At 39.0% G+C, this 22,191-nt stretch overlaps 1 protein-coding gene across 5 annotated transcripts in view; it reads right to left on the reverse strand.

Annotated features, from left to right (window-relative positions):
• Positions 1 to 1,134: 1,134 nt before the first annotated feature.
• PHLDB2 (pleckstrin homology like domain family B member 2) overlaps positions 1,135 to 22,191 on the reverse strand; it is a 92,423-nt gene continuing 71,366 nt past the window's right edge. For 3 of the 5 annotated variants that reach the window (XM_090057835.1, XM_090057844.1, XM_090057854.1), the window contains 6 exons: positions 14,840 to 15,047; positions 11,843 to 11,933; positions 9,873 to 10,019; positions 8,009 to 8,228; positions 4,872 to 4,957; positions 1,137 to 3,961 (listed from right to left, as the gene is read on the reverse strand). In XM_090057835.1, coding sequence (XP_089913961.1) covers positions 3,821 to 3,961; positions 4,872 to 4,957; positions 8,009 to 8,228; positions 9,873 to 10,019; positions 11,843 to 11,933; positions 14,840 to 15,047 — 893 coding nt within the window. In that variant the 3' untranslated portion in view covers positions 1,137 to 3,820. Of the gene's footprint in view, positions 3,962 to 4,871; positions 4,958 to 8,008; positions 8,229 to 9,872; positions 10,020 to 11,842; positions 11,934 to 14,839; positions 15,048 to 22,191 lie in introns of all 5 variants that reach the window. The other 2 variants (XM_090057862.1, XM_090057826.1) reach the window with 2 other exon arrangements.

Consider the following 22,191-nt stretch of genomic DNA (forward strand, 5'->3'; position numbering starts at 1 on the left):
GTTTATTCTGCTTATTAATCAACAATTGGATTTGGCAATTTCTCCATCTAGTGGTTGTTTGCAGTCAGTAGCTCTTTGTAAATTTTTTTGCCTCAAATTCTGACTTATCTCCACATGGTTGTCATTCAGGTCAACTGGGATGAAGCTCCCTCATGCTCCAGCCAGTCCCTTTGCAGCACATTCAGAGAGGAGGAGCAGCCCTGGGCTGGCAGTTTGACCCCTGGGATCCTTGTCAGCCAAGGCTGCCCAAGGCTTCATGTGCTATACCTGAGAACACTGGAGCTGATTGTGCTAGAGTTAATTGCTTCAGGTGCATGTTCAAGCAGCATGCCCAAGAGCAATTTATTTTGGAGCAATAAGTGCTGCAGTTTATTGAAGTGCTATAATTGCATGTGTAGATGCACCCAAAGAATACCAAAACTTCACTATGATACACTGGGGTGCTTCTACATGAGACACTTACTGCGGAGTAAACTAATTAAATCTGCAGTAAGTCTCTCAGTGTCTACACGTACACAGCTATTAGGTTGGAGTAAACTAATAAACTCTTGTACTTTTAAATACCTAGCTGAATCGGCTATGGCACAAGTATACTTCAGTGTGGGGGCTGCCTGTCAGCTAGCCCCATACTGGAGCCCTTGGGCCTCAGGCAGCTCCTCCGGAGAATGCTGAGCCAGCTTGAAACAGCCCCAGGTTGGCAGGCTGAGCTCCGGGGCTCCGTCAGCTAGGGCTGCCCTAACCATGCTCAGTGCGCTGCAATCCCTGATGCATGTGTAAATGCGACACCCAGGGGCAATGAACTCCGGCCCAATAAGTGCCAAAGTTTATTGCATTGCATTAATATGCACATGTAGATGCACCAAGTTAGAGTTCATATAGTTCTCTCATGGTAAATTATGACTCAGCTGTTGAAATAACTTGCAAATGTTCAGTAAATTATGACATCACAGTTCGGGGGCAGGAGTTAGATCAGAGTACTGAAATTTCAGAAAGGCTTTTGATATGCAAAGTAAATTTTGAGACCAATCAATAGGTTTGCAAATTCATAGAATCCCATTTTAATCCTTGGTTTCCAGGACTGGAAATTCACAAATTTATTCAGAGTAAGATACATTATATAAAGAAGCCAGAATAATGAAAGGTATATGAAAAGGGTGGGACTACATATATACTTATTTTCCCCATAATTATTTTATGGAAGATTTGTAAAATAGCTTTCCTTTTTTAAATTTATCCTCAGTATTAAAAATATGTGCAATACAAATAAATATACTGAAAAGAAAAGGCAAAAATATTCCATAATGAAAAGAACAACCACTACTATTAAAAATTCCAAAAAGAAACATCTTTTTAAAAACATTTATTTTACCATCTTCATTGCATCATGCAGGATACAAAAATCTCAATTAGAAAACTTGTGTAACCATACTTAGAAGTAAAATCAAGGTACATCAGAAAAAATATATATAATTACAGAAACCAAAGTAATTCATTTCTGATTTTGTTTTTGTTTTAATCTCATTAGATTACAAACTTCTTGTAGTTGTGATCTGCACAGAAGAGAAACATTATCCTTTGTGATAAGTTCAATCTTTCAGAATTCATCAAGTCAAATCTGGTGCATGTCACATCTAATATAATTCTAGAGCACCTGTGTGATCTCTGTATACCACAGACAACTATTTCATACCTGTACATGCCAGATGCTGAAATTTAAATTGTTCAATATATTGAGTAAGCATAGTTATTTCTGCTTTCAGCTTTCAATTTGCTTAATCAAATGCCATTATCTTTTTTGGAGGGAGGTAGGGCATTATTTTGTCTGCTTCAATTACATGCTCATTATGGCACACAAAAATCCAGAATACTAAAAACTTGTAAAATTATATAAAAGATTCCCCTTAAGTTTAGGTTCCATTCATTAATATTTTATTGTTACACAATAATTATCAAGGGTAAGAAAAAGATTTAAAATAGGAGGATATTTGCAAGGAATGTATCCACTTTAACACATAGATCCTTTTATCTTATTTTGTTTAAACAAAAAGGGGGGCTGTCACTTTTTGTATCTAAATTTTGTGTTTATATTACTGCTTAGCACACACTTAGGGTTTGACCCCTTTCAGCTCTACCCTACTGTATAACATAATCAAATTCTAAGTCAACGCCTACCTTGAAAAATTTGCTCCTTAAAATACTTGCCTCACTTAAGTCAACAAGAGTTCAAACAGTGACTTCAGCAGAATCAGCATTCCAACCACTGATATCACTGAGGTCACCACATCAAGTTCAATTGGCTTAGATTTAGGCACAGAAGCTGCTGCGTATATACGTGCTGGTTTGCATTCTAATTAGAATGCATCACAGCAGACTTGATCGAGTCTGTTCCACATTCTAATTGGAATGCTTTAGTGTAGCCTCACCATCATGTGTATAAGCTCCTGTGTGTTTTACAATGGCTGTAGGGGTGCTTTATTTAAACCTTGTCAAATAAGGTTTTGATAAAGCGTCCCACAGCCATTTTTAAATATACAGGGGGTTAATACATGTGACAGTGAGGTGTTTTAATTACAGTGGCTCTCCAGAAACCACTTTAATTAAAACCCTACTTCCTATCCCTAAGCATGTGTATAGGCAGCCAGAAAAACCATTTAAGATTAGTGATTTTCAAGCAGGGTGTTGTAGCACCATGGGATGCTCTAAGATGCTTTTAGGGGTGCTGCACATTATTAGCACTGTTGGGTGTGCAAAAACCTACACGTTTTACATGATAAACTCAGTTTTCACGCAGTAATCCACAGTGTCAAAAACATGATGACCTGTTGTGATCTGAGTTCTCTGATCTTGTCATTTTTCCATAGTCAAAAAATTAGTGAAAGGTAAGAGCTGGCATTTTCTGACTGGTGCCTTGAGTCTAACGAGCTTGAGAACCATTGGATTAGAATCATATTGATAGCAAGACTTAGTTGTATGAGACCGAAATTGCTTAAAGATCCAGACAAAGAATCAACACAGTGTATTCAGCATGTGGAGCTCAGAAAGCCTCTAGTTTATCTGATATTCTTGTTTCAGTTCAATTTTACCTTGTTCTATGAAGTTACACTGCTGCTTTTTGTTCCTGAGCTGAAGTGGCTTTATATGTACAGTTTGTGCCACTGGTAATTTAAAAATACTGTAGCAATAGAATTATATTAACATTAAGGGGAAAATGGCATTGTTCCACTACACAAAGCTAAAGCGCAGCTAATAATTTGAAATCATTCCTGAAGAGGAATCATGTAAATCTTTGGCTTAGTAGTAATACACTTAATTGCTAAGGTAAGAACTGCATGTACTGTCGGGCTACTTTTTTATTAAAAAATACTTACGAGAAAGAAGTTTAAAAAGTTAGCTAATCACTTATAAATGTCAATTACTGCATATTAAAATATATGCTATTATACTTTTCTGTTCCATTACTAAAACATTTGCATATCAATGAGCACACACAAACCATTTTGTAAACTGTTTAGTATGAGTTTATAAGCACACTTTCTGTGTAGGAGAATTTGTAAGAAATAACCATTGAATCAAAACACTATGTTTAAGTCAACTTGGTTATCCATGTGGGTGCACAATGATCCTTCTACAACTTCAGTTCTTTTGTTACTATAATTAGCAACTAAAGTAAGCAACCAGTCCCCCTTTTCAATGCGTTCATAAACCCGCTTGCATGCACATCATAGGGAGGATACTCGTGAAAAATACCAAAATTTGATTGCATATGGCTAAATGCATAAGATGATTGCAGTATGTCCCATGAATAAGCTGTTATTTGATTTTATAACATGAAATGTGTGTAGCCTTCTGCCCCTGTAACTATTACATCCATCCATATCCTCATGGCTTCTGGTGTTGGGGCAACCATGTAATATATCCGGTCATGTGTCTTAACACTGAAAGTGAGCAGTGGATTAGGACTCTAAAAACGAAACAAAAAAAATGAAAAAAAAAAGGAAGAGAAAGATAAAAGCTCGATTAAATGAAATCAAGTTACAGATACTAGAAAAAAAAGATGCATTTGGTCCTGCCTTATTCAGGATTTGCTTAGCTCCTGCTATGTGTAGGGGAAATGGAGACGTGTTGAGAGTGAGTGTGCAGATACTCTGTGGACATATCTACATATTATGCTTTACTGTGCAGTAAAATGCCACTGTCTATACATTCGCAGCATTTACTGCACAGTAGATTAGTTTACTGTGTGGTTGCCTACTACTTGTAAATACACAGCACCTATACATGTGCACTGAGGTTCCAGTGACAAGCTTTAGTTAAAGCCCCCTGCTGCCATATTTCAGCACAGGCACGCTGATATGCGTGACGCTCTGGGCACTTCAGTTAGAGTAACTCTCAGAGCCCCTCTAACTAAAGTGCACCTCCGTGCCTCCCAGAACACATGTATAAACGCCCACAGGTAGTAGATTAATCATGCAGTAACTACTGCACAGTAGCACACGTGTAGACTGCTGACCAGAAGCAAATTGCTCCTGGTCAGCCCAGACAGCAGGGGGTGGGAAAACTGTCCCTTCTCCAGGGCAACTGCTTCCCAGCCCTGTGCCCCAATATCAGTGCATCCCTTGTCAGATCAACCGTCTCTCTTTTATTTCCTGTGTCATTTTACATGGAACTGTCAAGATAAAATGTACCAGTCATTCGGCCACACAGTTTGCACACATCTATATCCTTCTGCACCGTGTATATGTATGTGTTGTTGTTGTTGTTATTAAAACTGCCAGCTTGCAGGGCATGTGTATTCTTATAGCTATATAGCTACTAATATTTTAGATGTTATTGAATGATAAAAAAATAAAATCAACAATAATAAAGTTTACCTTATAAGCGTTCTTTAAGTGATCATAATAGACTTCTTCAATGGCTTGGAAATATATTACTCCTTTTAATTTAGTTTCGTGTTTGTCTGCAATGACAGAGAGTTTTGAAAACTGACATGAATAATAAACCAGAATGACTGAAGGGTTAGAAGGCTGTGTATGGTCACTCAGCACGTCACAGTGACTGGGCAAGCACCCCCACCCCATCCTCCCTATCTGAATAGACTATTTATCGTAGACTAGCAAGGTAACTGCCAACATTGCTGCAGTAAAGAGAAAATCTTAGAAAACTGACACTTGGAATTTTCTTTTAAAAACAGAATTGCTAAGTACTTTTCATAATTTGAAAATATCCTTCCTGTTTGTGAAACCTCTAAAGCTTAAAACAAAAATTGGTCTTTTTAGTCAACAATGATATAAACAGGACTCAGGTGATTCTGAAACACTACTGTAGTAATAGTGGCAGGAAGAGAGATCAAAGATAGGTTTAGTGCTTTGTGTCACTTTAATAAGCAGAATTAAATATGGAAAAACATTTTAAAAAAGAAAACGGTCTGGATTTTCGCCACAGATTTTCTCCAAAGTCGTATTCAGACGAACACAGCCGTGTGGTATATGGCGTTGTGCACACATCCACAATGTCATATACCACATATTCAGCTATTCTCCTCATTACTGACTCCACTGGACATCCAGGGGTCAAAAACCCTGTGCAAAAAATACCAAAAACCCAAAGTGGCACACATGGGGGCAATGCATGCCACTTAAAACCAAAGCCTGGCCAACCAGAGCCACACTCAGGCTCTGAGTGGCAGGATTGTTGCTGCTGCAGCCGTAGGAGGCCCCCAGGGCTCCATTTAAGGCTGGTGGAGCCACCTCATGCTGGTCCCAGCCTTCCCTACCCCAGCCAAGGTAACCTGCCACACTTGAGAGGGTGTGTGGCACAGGTGTGTCCCTCTGCTAGTTGTTCCCAGAGAACCAAACTTTCGTGCTCATGTGGATGCAGCCCTAATGGCCTCTGTTTTGTAACTTATTCCTGTCATATATGAAGACACAACCACACAGGACATGTAAGGTGTATTACGTGTGCCTGCAATTTTGCCCTAAATGGGAAGCTTTAAGTCTGGCTTTATAAACACATGTTGCCTTAGAGTACAGAAACTGTTCTCATACTTTTGGGACAAACATCACCCTGAAAATGAAATATGTAAGGTTCAAACTATACGTGCATAATCTCTGTCCCAGTAAAGTTCTGTATCATTTTCAAGTCAGGAAATAAACACATTTTACTTGCTGTGCTAAGTTGAAGGTTTTGGTGTCTATTATTTTTTCAGTATACTTGCAATCCTAAAGATGTGATTATGTGAAAGCCATATACTATAAAGGTATAGCATAACTATTTATATTTTGAAATACAAAAAATGGTTTTTTGAGCCACAGACAGCTTCTACCTCATACCCACAGCTGCACTTCTGCTTAGCTGATATAAAATTTGAATGACATGTTTGATGGCTCTAATCCTCAAGACTATTTCTATGACTATGTCACGATTTTTTTTGCTAACTGAAATTATATTATAGCAGCTGTACTGCACTCAAAACTGAAGCTGGTAACTATTAAACTAACTACTTTTTAAAAATCAATACCAGATGGGAGTACTACACTATATCCAGTGCTTTGCTAATGAATAAACCAGATATTGTGAAAAGTAAAATTAATGTTTGCATTTTTCATAATTTATATCAACTACTGTTGTAAACCTTATGGAATTTTTTCTGGATATTTAATGAATACAGGCACCAATTATTTCCAAAAGATAGGTTGCACAATTTGGAAAAAAAAATTTCCAGCACCAATGTTAAATCAATGTTAAATACTGTTGAGCTAAAGTTATTCTGTCTTTATTTACTCTTGATATTGTCCTTATAAACATCCTTCATTGTTTTGTTAATTATTGTGTAACCAATATCAAATTTAGGTTGCTCAAATAACTGTGTAATTTAGCCTTAGTTGAGACTGTTTTGATTTTTACATTGCTTAGCGTAAGTGTAACAGTCATTTTGTTTTATGATTTTGTAGGTTACATATAGTATAAGAGACGTATAAGAGACGTAATACAACGTGTATGTCTGGGACATCTGAAAAGAGGTAACGAAAGAATAAACAGTACGTGTGGAAATGTATATGTTGAGACAGTCTGTCTTGTACCTCAGACTAGAAGGATAGAAATAGCTTTCTGTGATTTAACAGTCAAAGGTTACAACAATGTCCAAGATCATCAGTTAAAAATTACAAAATACAAGATCATGTTTTGTTCCAATGGCTGAAGAAATTGCTGACAACAGATGGAAGAAATTGCAGACCACAAAGCCTGAAAAGTCTGTTAATCATTACATCACAACAGAAGAGGAAGATCATTTTGTCATTGAGGGGATGTGACACAGCAAGACCCATAAACCTATATGGGGAACAATCACTATATAGATGGACAAGAACAAAGAGGCTTTGGGTCTGTCCTGCACAGAAGCAGCAGCAGCATCGGTACGTGTCCAGAAAGGCCTGGCTTCATTCTTGTGGTTAACTTGCCTGGCCACCAAGCTAACCCGAGCATTTTAAGGACTGGTAATATCTTAATATTTGCAGGACTGTCTGTCTGTCTCTTTTTGTATGTGTGTGAATAAATGGGTATGTATGTGAGTGTATGAGTCTGTATGAGTGTACGAAAGAAGAAACACCACCTTTTTGTTGTTTTTCTTAATTTTGCTTGTCTTGTTTTCAATAAATGTGGAATTGTGTCTTATCCCCTGATAAGATTCCTGTTTGTTTTTAATCCGCACTATATGCCCTGTGCATACAACAATACATGCTGTTAATAAAGTGTCCGATGAAGAAGTGGAGATGTCCTATTTTATTCAAAGTATTCCTTTGCTTGGAAAGGAATATGTCAACTGTGGTTACATAACACCAGGCTTACTAATTTAATGGGATCCTGTTCTGACCACAGACTTTCCAAGTATCCATACCATGAACAACAAATACAAATCAATAAAATTAAGAAAATGATGTGACTACCCTGCATGACAAAAAAAGAATGGTCCTCTAACAATCAGTCCTAGATGTATAAGCCCCAAACCTACCTGCATAATATGAAAATGTTCTCTTGTTTCTGTCAAAAACAAACCATCGTTTTTTCCATGTTTTAATTTTTCCTCCCATCTTAATCAAAAAGCCTCGGCACGTCTTCTCAGTCAGTGAGATGTGGTAACAGGTCTCAATGTTGTGTCCAGCTGTTTCAATGTGACTTCGTAGATCAAAGTCTTCCTTTCTAATTGGCAAATAGCGAGTTAAGGGACGGGCCTGCGACAGAGCAGAAAAGAATAAATCTATATCTTGTATCTTTTTTTTTCCTCCTTACCTACTATAAACAGGTAAACATGAAAGCAACACAAAATATCAAAGGATGAAGGTAGCGAAAACTAACTCCTATGTTGCAGCTTTATATACTCTTAAAAGAACAGAGGCTTGAGATATTTGCAATGAGTAACTGTATGACATCTTGCATGCTTAAATAAGAATAAATTCATCAGGAAAGAATACTGGTTGCTTGGAATCATCAGGTAAGTAAATTGCTAAGATGAAGACCAAAGCAAAACAAGGATGTTTGGGGATTAAAGCACAGATCTATAGGTATAAATACCACATTCACCTGAATCCAAGATGATCTGAACTTAAGACAAGCTCCAATAATTAGATTCTATGCATATAAGATGTATTATAATTTTCCATATGTGGAATCTAATTATTGGAGGGAGGGTCATCATAAGTTGCCCCCTGACATTGCTGTAGTGGAGAAAGAGTGCAGGGGGGAGTGGTAAGGGGCAGATAGGGCAAGTGGCCTGACCTCTACCTCTTTGCTCCCTGCTGCCCCACCACTTGTCCCCTGTGTTGCCTGCCTCCCATGGTGCCTTCATCCACTGCATCCCCCTCCCCACCCCTTGCCTGTCCTCTCTGTACCTGCACCCCCTGGTGCCTGTGTTCCCTGCAACCTGCCCCACTGTTGCATACTGTCAATTTTAATGGTGGCCCTGTTCCATGTGCTCCATGCCCCAGGCCAGAATAGGCTGCAGCTGTGACAGACAATAAGTGGCAGAGGGGAGGCAGAGGTTGGTGGGGGAGGGTGGGTGTAGGTAGAGGTGAGAGGCAGAGACTGCTGTGGTTCCAATTCCAGCCCCAATCTAGGTTTGGGGTTGAAGTTGGAGCTGCAGCAGCCATCTGCCTCCTTCCTCTTCTCTCCTGATCTAAGGTGAGGGCATCTCTTTCCCATGCTGAAAGGGAAAAATAAACCTCACCTTGGATTCAAGTAAATACGATGTTGGAAGCAGTTTGGGAGGGGGGTAAGGGGCAAGGACAAGGGGAACAACTAAATTTATCTGGGTGAATTGACATAAGTTAGTTAACTTGTGCCTCATTCTCTCCCTATCTATAAATGAGTTAGTTCAAGTATCTCCCATTATTGTTTTTCAAGTACTTGGAACACAGTTACGGGAAGTACTGTACAAATGCAAAGTATAATTACCTTAAAAATGTAGAAGTGGCAAGGATGGAAATGAACTATGTCTATGAAATCTATGAAACTGCACTACATGAGAAATGTTTTGGTTTCATAGTAGCTAGGGTCAGGAGGGACCTGAACAGATCATCTAGCCTGACCCCCCTGCCACAGGCAGGAATAAATGCTGGATTCACAAGACCCCAGGCAGGTGATTGTCTAACCTCCTCTTGAATTTGCCCAAGGTAGGGGCAAGGACCACTTCCCTGGGAAGCTGGTTCCAGAATTTGGCCACCCTAACTGTAAATCAATTTAACAGTAATTCAGCTAGCCAGCCAGCCACCTTCAGAAGCCCCTTTCCTCCTTTTCATTATTGTAGAAGTTTGCCATGTAAATTTGCTATCTATATAGACAAAACCATGTTATATAGCCATACACAATTATCAGTATACCTGTGCTCTTTGTTTCTCACGTATTTTGACTTCTTTTTCAATTAATTTTTGTCGCTGACTAGTTTCTTCTTCTAATCTTTTCTCTAGTAGTTCTCTGCGACGTTTTTCTTCTTCCAGTGCTCTTTTTTTAGCTTCCATTTCCCTTTCCTGCATATCATAGCACAAGGAAATGTCAGTTTCAGGCCAGGTAAAATTATACCTGCTAAACATTAAAAACAATTTGATCCTACAGGGCGTGTCTACAGACGCATTTACGCATCTTAAATTTACTGCACAGTAAGTGGGAATAGGCTGGTGTCTACATGTGCAAGAGTTAAAGTGCATTAACGCTGTGTGTGGACTGACTCCGGACTAAAGTCACTCCCAAATCAATCCATACACAACGTTACTGTACAATAACTAATTGGGATAAATTGCCATATTTACTCTGCAGTATGGGTGTGCACGTGTACAAGCATGCCCCTACTGAGCAGTAATTTTGGTTACTGTGCGGTAAATGTGCGCATGTAGACATGCCCACTAAGAACTCCCATAAACTCTTCTGTGACTCAAGGAGAAAAAAAACCATGTATACATATAAACGCACACATACACACACCACCTACTCATATTTAGTCAATTCTAAGACACATTTTTTTCCCCATTTTTTCACGGGAAAAATGAAACTTCATCCTAAAATGAAGTACCCACAAGCAGCGCTGGGTCCTGTGCTGCTCTCTGCCTCTGGGCCGATTCCTGATTCCAAGCCGGACCAGGAAGCAGTAGGGGAATCAGCCTAGAGTCAGAGAGCAACCCAAGATCTGTGAGCAGCATTCTCTAGCTGCATCTAGCCTGAGATCTGAGAATAGCATTCCCTTGCTGCTCTCTGGTTCTGCACTGATTCCCCTGCTGCTCCCTGGCTCAGCAGGGGGCTGGAGAGCAACATGACACAGGACATAGCCAGAAAACAGTGAGGGTCTTGCTGTCCTTTGCGCTAATTCCCACACCACTCCCTGCTAAGCCAGGGATCAATGTGGGATCTAATGAAGTGCCACTTGGGACCGTGGCATGTGGTAGTAGGGGACGTAGGTGGTAGGTGGGGCAGGCAGGGGAGGTTCGTGTTGAGAGGGGAGGGGCAGACACTGGGTATAGTATACCTATATAGTTCCTGGACAAAAGAGACCCAAAACAAAACTTAGGGCATAAGACTTAGAATCCTGCAGATAATTAATTAACATAGGTGACCTATATAGACTAGATCCAAGACAACAGTGACATTTTAAGGGGGGTCGGGGGACAACGGGAGACTTGAGGAGTAAAGTTTACTGCATAAATTCAATACAACACAGTTCTCAAATAGATAAATATCAAAGTCCATGTTAATGATGATTGTGCTTAGACTCTGGTGGCATTTATTAGTAGCTGCTACCTGATTCTAATAACAGTATAGGCACAGCCATTTTAAATAGTGTAATAGAAGAAAGTAACTTTCTATTAAAAGAACTGAGTTATATTTAAACTACATCTGAACCACATAATTTCTTCATACTAGACTCCACTCCTCATCCTACATATTGGTGTTATAAACAGTTGACTGGCTGACAAGGTCCAATTGATTTCAGCACTCAGATTAACCTGCCAAAAGTTTCCTGCCGTTTGAGGCACAATCACTGGGACTGGTCTCTTGCTTTTGGACTAGCTAGGATCTTAGAGGGATGGGACAAGCAAGTGCTTCTCATCAGCATCTAGCAGATAAAGGCACAACATTATTAAGTTCCCTCCAGTCCTCATCTACAAAGATTCTGGCTTACGGCTGGTACAGGTTTTTAGAGTGGTCGGGTAGAAGTGGGATAATTATGGGAGAATCGGAGGAGGAATTCTATACAGCTCTGTTGAACAAAAGCACTTAAAATATAATGACAAAGTGAAATGTGTATGATAAGAACAAGAGCATCAGCTAATTTTCCTGTCCTATACATTCTTAAAATTACCCGGGATTCCAGCAGTCGGTTTTTTTCAGCATGAGCTTGTTTCAAAAGTCTCTCCATCTCTTCTATTCTTGCAACGTTTGAAGTGCTGGCACTGCAATAAGTGAAAAATGAAAACTTTAAGCAAGTCCTTTTTGTTTGAAAATTACAGGGTACAGATGTAACTGGATAATTTAGGAAGAGTTGACAGTGTTATAGTCTAATATAGCACAGCTCACACCATTTATAGTAATGCACAAAGTATTGTATACTCCATGAATAAACATACTCTCACATCTAGAGATGCCCCAGATGTAGACCCAAGAGTCTAAAAGTGCATCTTCTCCACTCCCTGTAGTTTTCCATCTCTACAAAACAGAAAAGGAGCTACTCTTTCTTCCATATTGTACTGAGTAATGTATCCAAATGATTAATGGTCCTTGGTGACCTGGATTCAAAACTCCTGGACCCTAGTGCTGTGACACACAACTTCAAACAACTTTTGGGGGATTTTTCCACTTTTGACTGGCAGATGGCCTGACATGAATAATTTTAGGAAGCGGTTTATATTATACATTGACTAAAGTGCATCCATTAGATTAAAAAGAACCATGAAAATGATTCATTTGTACTGTCAAATTTTAGGGTTGTTAGTTGTGACAGTGTTGGTCTAAGAATACAGGCAGGCAAGGTTCTTTGACATATGTGATATCTTCTATTACACCAACTAAATAGTTGGCAAAATTGTTCTTTGCAAGCTTTTGGGCACAAATACCCTTCTTCAGGCAATACGGAGAGTCTGTATCAAACTTGGTATTAATTATCATGTTTACATTCAGAGTAAAGTGAAACAGGGGAGACAGGAACAAGTTGTAAGAAATCCACATATATGTCTAGGGTAGAGAACAGTTATAAGGCCGTACATTTCTCTCTCAGCATATGCCTCTGATTCTTGGAGATGTTTTCTTTGACATCTCTAAACCAAAAACTGTAGGTGCTAGGAAAGGTATTGAATACGGCATAGTCTCTAGAGATACCCAGTTTGATGCGAATGCTATGCAGGGAGAACTTCTGATTATAGTGACAGGGAAATATTATGCTTTTGAGGCATAGGTACTGGGCTGGATGGACCATTGCTATGGCCCAGTATGGCACTTAATATGTTCTTACTTTTTGTGGGACTGGGGTTTGGTTGGCAGTCGGTCTCCTGCTTTATCTAGTGAGTTTTCTTCATAACAGCACTAAGTAGAAGTTTAAAAATATTCAGATCGTGATCTCCAAAAAGACCTTAAAGGAATTCAGTGTTCAGATGCTAAAGAAATCAGATGAAACTTGGGTACTTAATTCCCTTTGGTACATTTGACCTTTCAGACCAAAACTTACATTTACATGCTGGCATCTTGTAGATTAAGCATGTGGCAACCTTCTCAAAGGGAATCAGAATGCAGCAAGTCAGTATCAGCCAAACTGGCATACCATTAGCAAGTGTAATGAAAAAAAATCACTGTATAATTATTCTTGATGAGGTGCCACTCAGCCCAGAATCAGAATCACTGTGTATTTATTAAAAAGCCTATAGCATCTGAAGCTATGTACATATATACCTATAAAAGAAGAGCATATCAACAATAAAAGGGGAAAGTAAAGGGTTGATCCTCAAATTGCTCTCACAGGAAACAGATGCTAAGGGAAAACATTACAGGACAGCCAAAAAGCTGTCCTTGGAATAGAGGTCCTAATTTTGTGATGATGTTGCATTTCATTGATGGTATCCGCTTACTTTCTGATACTACCCAAATAGGATTTTGGACACAGATCAAAGAGCTATCACTGGAACAGTACAGTCACAGGGGAAAGGATTGTCCACAAGTAGTTCTGAGAACAGCTGGGCTAAGTACAGATGGTCAAAAAGTTTAAGGCTGAATATATTCAATCTTTGCAGGTCAGTCCAAGCTGCATAGAATGAACCAAGAAGCTAGTGAACAGACATTCAATTTTGATTCCAGATATGCAGCCATATGCCTGCAGTGGCCCAGGCGAGAAGCACAGGGGTGCTAAAGCATACTTCCCTTCTAGGCTGGAGCAGACGGCTTGGGCCAAAGCTAGCCTGCCTACCTGGCAAGGCGTATGTGTGTGTGCAAGGAGTGTGTGTGTGTGTGGGGGGGGGAGGGGTCCGCAGGGGAGATGCAAAGCATCCTGGGATGCTGCAGTACTGTGAGTTAACTTGAATCTGGAAGGGATCTGGAACAGAAGTCCAAAAAGGCATTTAACCTAAACCAGTTAAGTCTGATACTACATCTGTCCAGGTTGATCTTAAACCAGTTTCAGCCATTTTGGCTAGGGATGGACATTACACACAAACAAATAAGTGATCAAAAACCAGTTCAAATCTAACACAACGTAAGTTCAGTGCACATAAACCACTTTCAAAATGGCTGAAACCGGTTTCAATAAACCCCATTTACTCATCCGAGACAAAGTTTTTTCCCCATTCAGAATCTTGGATTTGAGTATTGGGCCCAGAGTAGAAGGCTCAGTCTTTGGCTCTGGGCTTGGGACTGAAGCCAGAGCTGAGTCACTGCCTGCTCCAGGCTGGGGTGGCTCATGCAGTGGGAAAGTGGGATTATGGTGGGCAGAGCACAAGGAAGACTATGTGGTGGAGGTAAGAAGCACACAGGGGAGATATGGGAGAGGGGAAGGGGTGCACAGGGAAGACTGCATAACCTTTCCCCCTCCCACCCTCCCCTCACTACCCACTTCTTCCACTGACAACTTTATAATTTTCCAGGTACAGAATCTAATTATTAGAGGGTTGTCTTAAATTCAAAGTCATTTATGACTGGAATAAATATGGTACTTCTCCTCTCACCCAGCTAGTAAACAATCCTATCTTTTTTCCAATATAAAAGGTAAGCAGAACATTTCTGTGGCCCTATATTCAATATGAATAAATGATCCTTTATCTTAAATGTTTACAAATTTTTTTTATTTTTTTTTTAACCAGGAGTTAACATTATTTACCTGGAAATATTATCAGGTGAACATGCAGATATGCTGGTCTCCATACTGTCAGAACTATCTAAGCTTAACGTATCAAAGGCATGATCCTTGTAAGTGTGATCAGGGTAATGGAAACTATTTAGATACACATTAGATTCAGATGCAGTTCTGCTGTAGAATTCAGGAGATTTCTGTCTTTGTTCTTCACATATATGTTGATGATTATACCCTACAGAACAAAAAAGGCAAAATTATAAGTTACAGTTTTATCTAATTGTTAACACTTAAATGTTTTGGAAACTTTTTGGCAACTACATGGGTGAAACTAAACAGCAACTATGCACCAGAATTAACTTTCACAGAAAGAATATAAAGGATAGAGAGCAAGACACAGACACACCATTAGGAGCACATTTCTTTCAGAACAACCACTTCCGCTCTGACCTCACTATCCTTCTACTCAAGGGAATGCCTTTAAAAAGTGAGTTTGGGAAGAAAAATTCATAAGCTGGCTGGACACTATGCACATGCAGGGAGGCTGCTCTGAAATGCTATAATTACACCGAGTCGGAGCAGGTTCAATTAATCAAGTCTGCTGAAGCATGGTAATTACTGTGCTGTAACAGACTCCAGCATCACGTGTATCAGTGCCCCGTGCTGAAAAATGGCAGTGGGTTGGTTTAAACTAAAGCTCATTCAACTAGCTTTAGTTCAAAGTGCCCCACCACCATTTTTCAGCATGGTGATACACATGATGCTCCAGGCGCTTTAATTAGTGCAGCTCATGGAGCTGGGCTAATTAAAGACCCCAGCAGCATATCTATAAAAGTTCTAAGAATCAATGACTGAACAATGATATTGGATTTACGGCATATTATAATTTATCCAACTTATGAATTCTTTCCACACATGAAAGGCAAGAATGTTCCTTCTCCTTTTTGATAGGTTTTTCTTTCTCAGTCTTCAACTTCTTTTTTTCTGCTAATTGTCTTCTGCTTTCTCTGGCAATTTCTCACTACCTCCCACAACTGTTCTTTAATATGCTGGGCTGGGCTTGTTCTGCTCAGACCTGATGAAGAATGTCTTGCATTCAAAAACTTGTCTGACTCTGGTCTTTCATAGTTTTTCCTGGAAGAGCAAATGTCTGTGGTTTCTCAGCTTCTCCCCACTGCTCCAGAACACTTTCCCTTCACAACCCCTCAGATTATACTATATGGAAATATAGGGTGAGCATGAGATAAGTCAACCAATTAGGGCTGCCTTATGAGCTGCTGTGATCTGTTACCAGGCAGACTAAGGAAGCCTGTAGAGTATGCACGGGGTCCCCCATTCTTCCAGCTTATTTGAATGTGTGTAGGCAGGATCTATCCCAACTCTTGGTCCTATAAGATATCACCCTAAGAAATTCTTGCCTCTAGCATAATTTCTGGATTCTTACAACTACAATGTCATTTTTACATTACTACTAAATATAGAAATATCATCCTGAATTGGGAACATGTTTCTGCTGTCTCTTCTGCTGATCCAGTGTGGTTCTGCTGGTACACTCAAGTTCTTTTGCCATCTGATAGTTTCTCAGATATGATAGAGTAAGCAAAAATCCATTTCACAAAGCTAAAAGATGCTGCCTTCTTTTCTCTTAAAAAGAGCCAAAATACTCTCAAAAAGAAAACTGAAAAATGCATGACTCACCCCAAGCCATTAATGACACTAGTTTATTAAGAAAAGCATGCACTATGCACATCTTGTTTCTCCCTCCCTCCTTTCACTCAGCAGCTGCATACTTTCTCATAAACAATGCATGCTGATTCCTGAGATGCTAATAGCATTGCAGCTGCTACTTAAAGAGATATTAGATTACAATAAACTTTCATATTAACTGGTTAGTAGATTTGTAAGTGGCATAAACACATTTCATTTTTCATAGGCTACTTCCAGACATGGAAAAAAGCAATCTAAACTCTGTGCACCCTTGCACCACACTTAGAAAAGGTATCACATTAGTTGGATCCGGCTCACCCAATGTCCATATAGATCAGGCACTTCAGAGGGCTTTTATCTAATAGCTGATTCAATCAGATTTAGATAAAATTGCCAAAAAGCCCTGCTGAAGCACGCAATCTATACAGATGCTATGGAGCCAGATCAAACTAACACATTGCTTCTTCCAGTCTTCTGGTAAAGCATGTTATTTTTTCTCTCCCTCATGTCTGTCAGCATCCATAGAACACAGCACCATGGAACACAGATTTTTATGCGTAGCTTGTTTTTATCACTGTCATGAGAAAATGCTGCTAAGATGTTATTTGCAACATTTGATAAGATTACCTTTAATGCTTGAACCTTTGGAATGACTAATTGCTCCTTTTAAAAGGTTTTCAATTATTCATTATGCAAAAGAAAGAAACAGAAATTATAAAAAGGAGAAATGTTATTCTAATAAACATACTATTTATAAATCCATGTTCATTCATTTAAAGTTACTTATGAACATTTCATTTTACTTGAAAAATTAAATATGCTATATTTCACTGCAGAAAACAACCATCACCATCTGCAACACATAGTGAAACATAAGAATTCTATTGGTAGCAAAGGTAAAATGAGTCTTAGCTGTTGTGTGCATGCTTTTTGCCACCTATAGTTCACCTACCTTCACACACACACACAGACACACACACACACACACAAAGAGAAATCAAGATTAATTAACTGTATGAAAAATAGCAGAAAAAGTGCTGAAGAAGAAAAGGATAATACATAACTATGAGTTCTCATTAAAATGAGAACAAAACATTTTCTGGAAAGAAAAAAGTAACACAGGAGAAAAGGAAAATGCATAACTATGAACACTAATTAAAATAATAACACCACTTTCTGGGAAAATATTCCATTTATTAAATGTTAAATATTGCTCCTTTAGGTAAGTTTATGCAGTTTTCCAAATATAGTTGACTAACAAACAATTGTATTTTACTCTACTATAGTATTTAAGTCACTGAACTACTACCTGCATCCAGCTACAGAAAATATAATACCATGTTCTCCTCTTCTCTTCATGCCTTCCTGAGTCAGGCAGTTCAGTTTATTTACACTGCCAACACTGTTCAGTACCAGCTATCAGGGGCACCAAAACCAAGTAAAACAAATGTACAAGCATCCTATTTCCAATTAAAGACCAACTAACTTTTCATTAGCTGCCACCAGGAATCTTGTCAGGAACAAAAATACCCCAAATCACCATACTAACTACATTAAAGTATCTCTGAGAAGTGAAGTACTGACTTAAAGCTTCTAGTTTAGATATTTAAAAAAATATCTGAGGAAAAGGTTTTGGAGGAGATGACAAGGAACAACACAACCCTTTACTTAAAAGAATTTCTGGCGTTCAGATTCCCAGTCACAAAGTGTGATACAAAACTACTATTTTTTTTTAGTTACAGGTCACTGTTCCGGAAAGACTGTGCTGTTAGAGCAAACTGACATTAGAACAAAAGACCAAAATGAAGTTTTGCTTCTTTATTAAAAAGTAACCACACTGCCAAGTCAAAAAGTTCATCAACAACCACAAAAAGACATAATTTAAAGCACTGTTGTATTAGAGCCATAAAACCATCATTCTACCGCCACAGAGTAACAGTGAGGTGAATTAGAATAAGCTGCTTCCTACATGCAGTTTCTAAAGGGGCACTGTCAAATTTTCTTAAAAGCTGGGCTTTTAAAAACTCTCTTTAACATATCTTCATATACAGAGCTAAAAATGCCATCTTTTTTTCTAGTGTTCTGCTTTTTTTAAAGCAAACATCAACATCTAAATATTAAAACTTATTTTAGTGGAACCCAAGTAACACTGCTGTATTTATTTTGATGTATTCAATTACAATAGACCAGCTGATTGAACAGTCAGCTCTGTGGTCCCCTATATACTTCTAAGCTAGGAATTAAAATTATTAGGCACATTCCTGGGCTATGGCTCTGCAGGTATGTCTTGACAGTGACCCTTTATATTAATTATTTCAAGAAAGCATCTCAGGGACACACACAGCCAGATAAGACAATGTTCTCATACCTTTTTTGTTTTTTCCTTTTTTTTTGTTTAATAAGAGGGGAAAAAATAAAATAAGTCATATTGTGTTTTTTAAAGCCTCACGTTTTTTGAAAAAGATATTCTGACTATTGTTTGTAAGTAAAATGAGTCATGCTCCAAGATTTGAGTTATAAAAGTACTCCATAACACCATAGACACAGTAGGGTCCCAGCTAGCCTTCTAACTGCACAAGTTTCTAACTGTGTAGACTTCCATGTCTCCCTCCCACTTTCTCCTCTTCCTCAGGTGGCTGATAGTTTACCTTTTGCAGACTGTAATGTAGATTACAGCAACTTTCTGCTCCCAATGGAACTGTGCGAGCCAAGCTACCTGCAGCCCAGGCCTAGAGAATAGGGCTGGCTTTTCCCCTTTGTTTCTTTTGATGGTCCACTGCTCGAGTCAAGCTGTGCAGTGGGGTCGGCTGTGGCCATAAGTCAACCTGGCTCCTTTTGGAGTCTGTCCTGCAGTTTCGCTTCAGCAGGCCATATAATCCAGCCCGGAAGTTTTGGGGTGCATGCATACTGGCTGGAGCAGTAGTCACCCCCCCCCCACACACACACACAGCCTCTCTGTTGGAGCAAAGATCAGCACTCTACCACTTTTCCAGGAACAAGGGGTCCCTTGCAATGAAGAAGGACCCACACACTCGAGCAGCTCCCCACAGCACAGCAAACCCAAGAAGCAGCTCAGGACTCTTTGGTGTGGGCCCGCCTCTGGAGCCCATTGCTGAAGGGCAAGTAGGGGGGTGCAGGCACCCAGAACTACCTACTGGGGAGTCCCAAGTCCTAGACTGCCTGGGTATGGGTGAGGCCCCCCCAGAAGGGTGCCACCTATAAACTTGGCTTTGTAGTTAACAGTGTTTTAAAATTATAGTTAATGTTTTCTTTTGGTTTGTTTTATTCTCTGTAATAAATCTGGGTTCTTGGGTATTTATACTGCTTGCAAGAAGCGGGATTTTTTTGTTTTCATTTATATGGGACACCCCAGCAAAGTTAGTATTCCCAGATTTCTGGGTGGGGGCTTGAGCCTCTGGTGTAATATATGAGGGGCCCCAAAATTTGAACCTGGCCCTTTCTGCTGCCAACTGGTGCCTAGCAGAAGGGTTACATAAATAAAGTTTATTAACAGGGCTTAGGCAAAACTGGTTTAACTTCTACTCATACTGATTTTGGTTTCATGCTCAGTGTTTTAGAGGTCCTTAAGTCACCCAAATTCAGTTCTTTTTCACTTTAATGGAAGCCCATGTATCAATAGTAGTTGAACAGTCCCAAATATTTTAATTTAGCCATATTATTTACAACAGAGTCTGCTGATTCTCAGTCAGCCTCATTCGCCATCTTCAGACCCACAGATAAGTCAGTCATGGAGGACAATCATCCTCAACTGTGTGGGAGTGTGGAAGAAGAAAGTTTGGTATATTTAAATAAACTAGCCTATATTTGGTACCTGGATGGTATATTTAAATAAAAGGACAGACTGACATTTTTAAACCAACTTGCACTATTCCAAAGCCACAGACTTTCCCCATTTCCAATATAAAAAGAGAATGTAGGCTTTCCCAAAAAAGTTGGGTCAAGTCCTTTGCTGTTCTTAGATTCTATTTGCATGCATCTCTCAAGTCCTAGGGTTCTCAGTACTTGAAACATGGCCCTCATGTTTGACTAAACATTTTTTTTTTAATTTTTTCTGTGAGTTGTTCATTGTAAAATAATATTTAATAAAGTAATCTGTAGAAATATTGTGAAAACATTCTGGGGCAAATATATGGGGGTACAGGTATTTCCAAACCTTAAAGAGATTTTAGGAACAGGAAAAATTATTATAATCTTCCAACTCCTTCCACAAATACAAATCTCCATATTTTTATCTGGATGGAAAAGGTAACAGATGATCAACTAATTACCAAGAAAGGTGACTGAAATGGAAACTGTTTTGATTATTTTTCAAGATCCTGCTTGTTCCTATTTTATTAATCCTGTGTCAGCGCAAGCAAATCAACTGGATACAGCAATCAGCTCTGTTCCTTCTGCCAGATCCTTCAAGTTAGGCCACCTCAAAAGTTCATTTCTTCCAGTAAGTATCAACACAACCTTGTAATCCTCCCTTCATTTAGGGTGCTTGTACACAAGTATAGAGGCTGTTCCAATGCACTGTAATTACAGTGTGTCAGAGCAGATATGATTAATCGAGTCTGCTGGAGCATGGTAATTACTCCAGCAGCCTCCCATGTCTCATGCATCAGTGTCCCCATGCTTCAAAATGGCAGTGGGGGTACTTAAATTAAAGCTTGTTGAACAAGCTTGAGTTCAAATGCCCTGCTGCAGTTTTTAAGTGTGGGGACACTGATACATGATACACTATGGCATTTTAATTAGAGTAGCTCTTGGAGCTGCTCTAATTAAAGCGCCACCCCCAAAGCCCTGGATCATGTGTAAAAGTGCCTTTAATGTCTTCTCTTTGCTATTCTCTTTACTGCCTTTTCAATGGAAATAATCATAATCCTGTGGTGACGGCAGTTAACAAAGACCTCATCATTGCACACAGCATGTAACAAATGCCTTACACTATGACAAATATACCTCCTTCTATATTCTGTCTCTCTCTCTCTTATTCAATCTAAAGTTATTCTTTTATTCTTTTTTGGCTACAATATTACTAGGATGATTAATTTCAGCAGTTCTCCTGCCCACACTCATTGCTTTTTCTTTATTCATATATGAAAGCAATTGTTCACGTAGCATACTTTGGTTGAATGCCAACAAAAGAGAACTGTGTTAGAGCTTGCAACATTAAGGTTGGGCAAATTCTTTCAGAATTAGCGGATCTATCCTTCCCTGAGGGCCAGTGTTGTCAATTTGTATGTTCTTAAAAATTCACAGATGTTTTCAGTTACCTGCATTAAATCCCATCCTCAACTAAACTACACTTGTAAAAACATTCCAGCTTTCATGATTTATGATTTTTATTTTTGAAAAACAAAACAAAACTGTTTAACATACATCTTGTATATATTTTTTAGCCAACACAAGCAGACTATTGTAGACCAGATAGCAAAAGTGTATACATGGGCAAATTTTCTAAGCTACACCACTTGCTAAATTCACCAAAGAAAAGTTTTCCAAGCTCATAATTTTGTTTTGTCTGGCTGCTGGTGAAATAATTTAGAATGAAAGTTACTCAAATACAGCAGATTTCTGCAAGACTCCCATGAAGCTAAAGCTATAAAAGGGACACATCCACCAAGTCTGGGTCAACTTTGTAAGGTAACTGAAAAATAATGCTTTTT

This window comes from Crocodylus siamensis, chromosome 1 (assembly GCF_052110815.1).
Source record: "Crocodylus siamensis isolate JL-2025a chromosome 1, ASM5211081v1, whole genome shotgun sequence".
NCBI classification, from domain to species: Eukaryota; Metazoa; Chordata; order Crocodylia; family Crocodylidae; genus Crocodylus; species Crocodylus siamensis.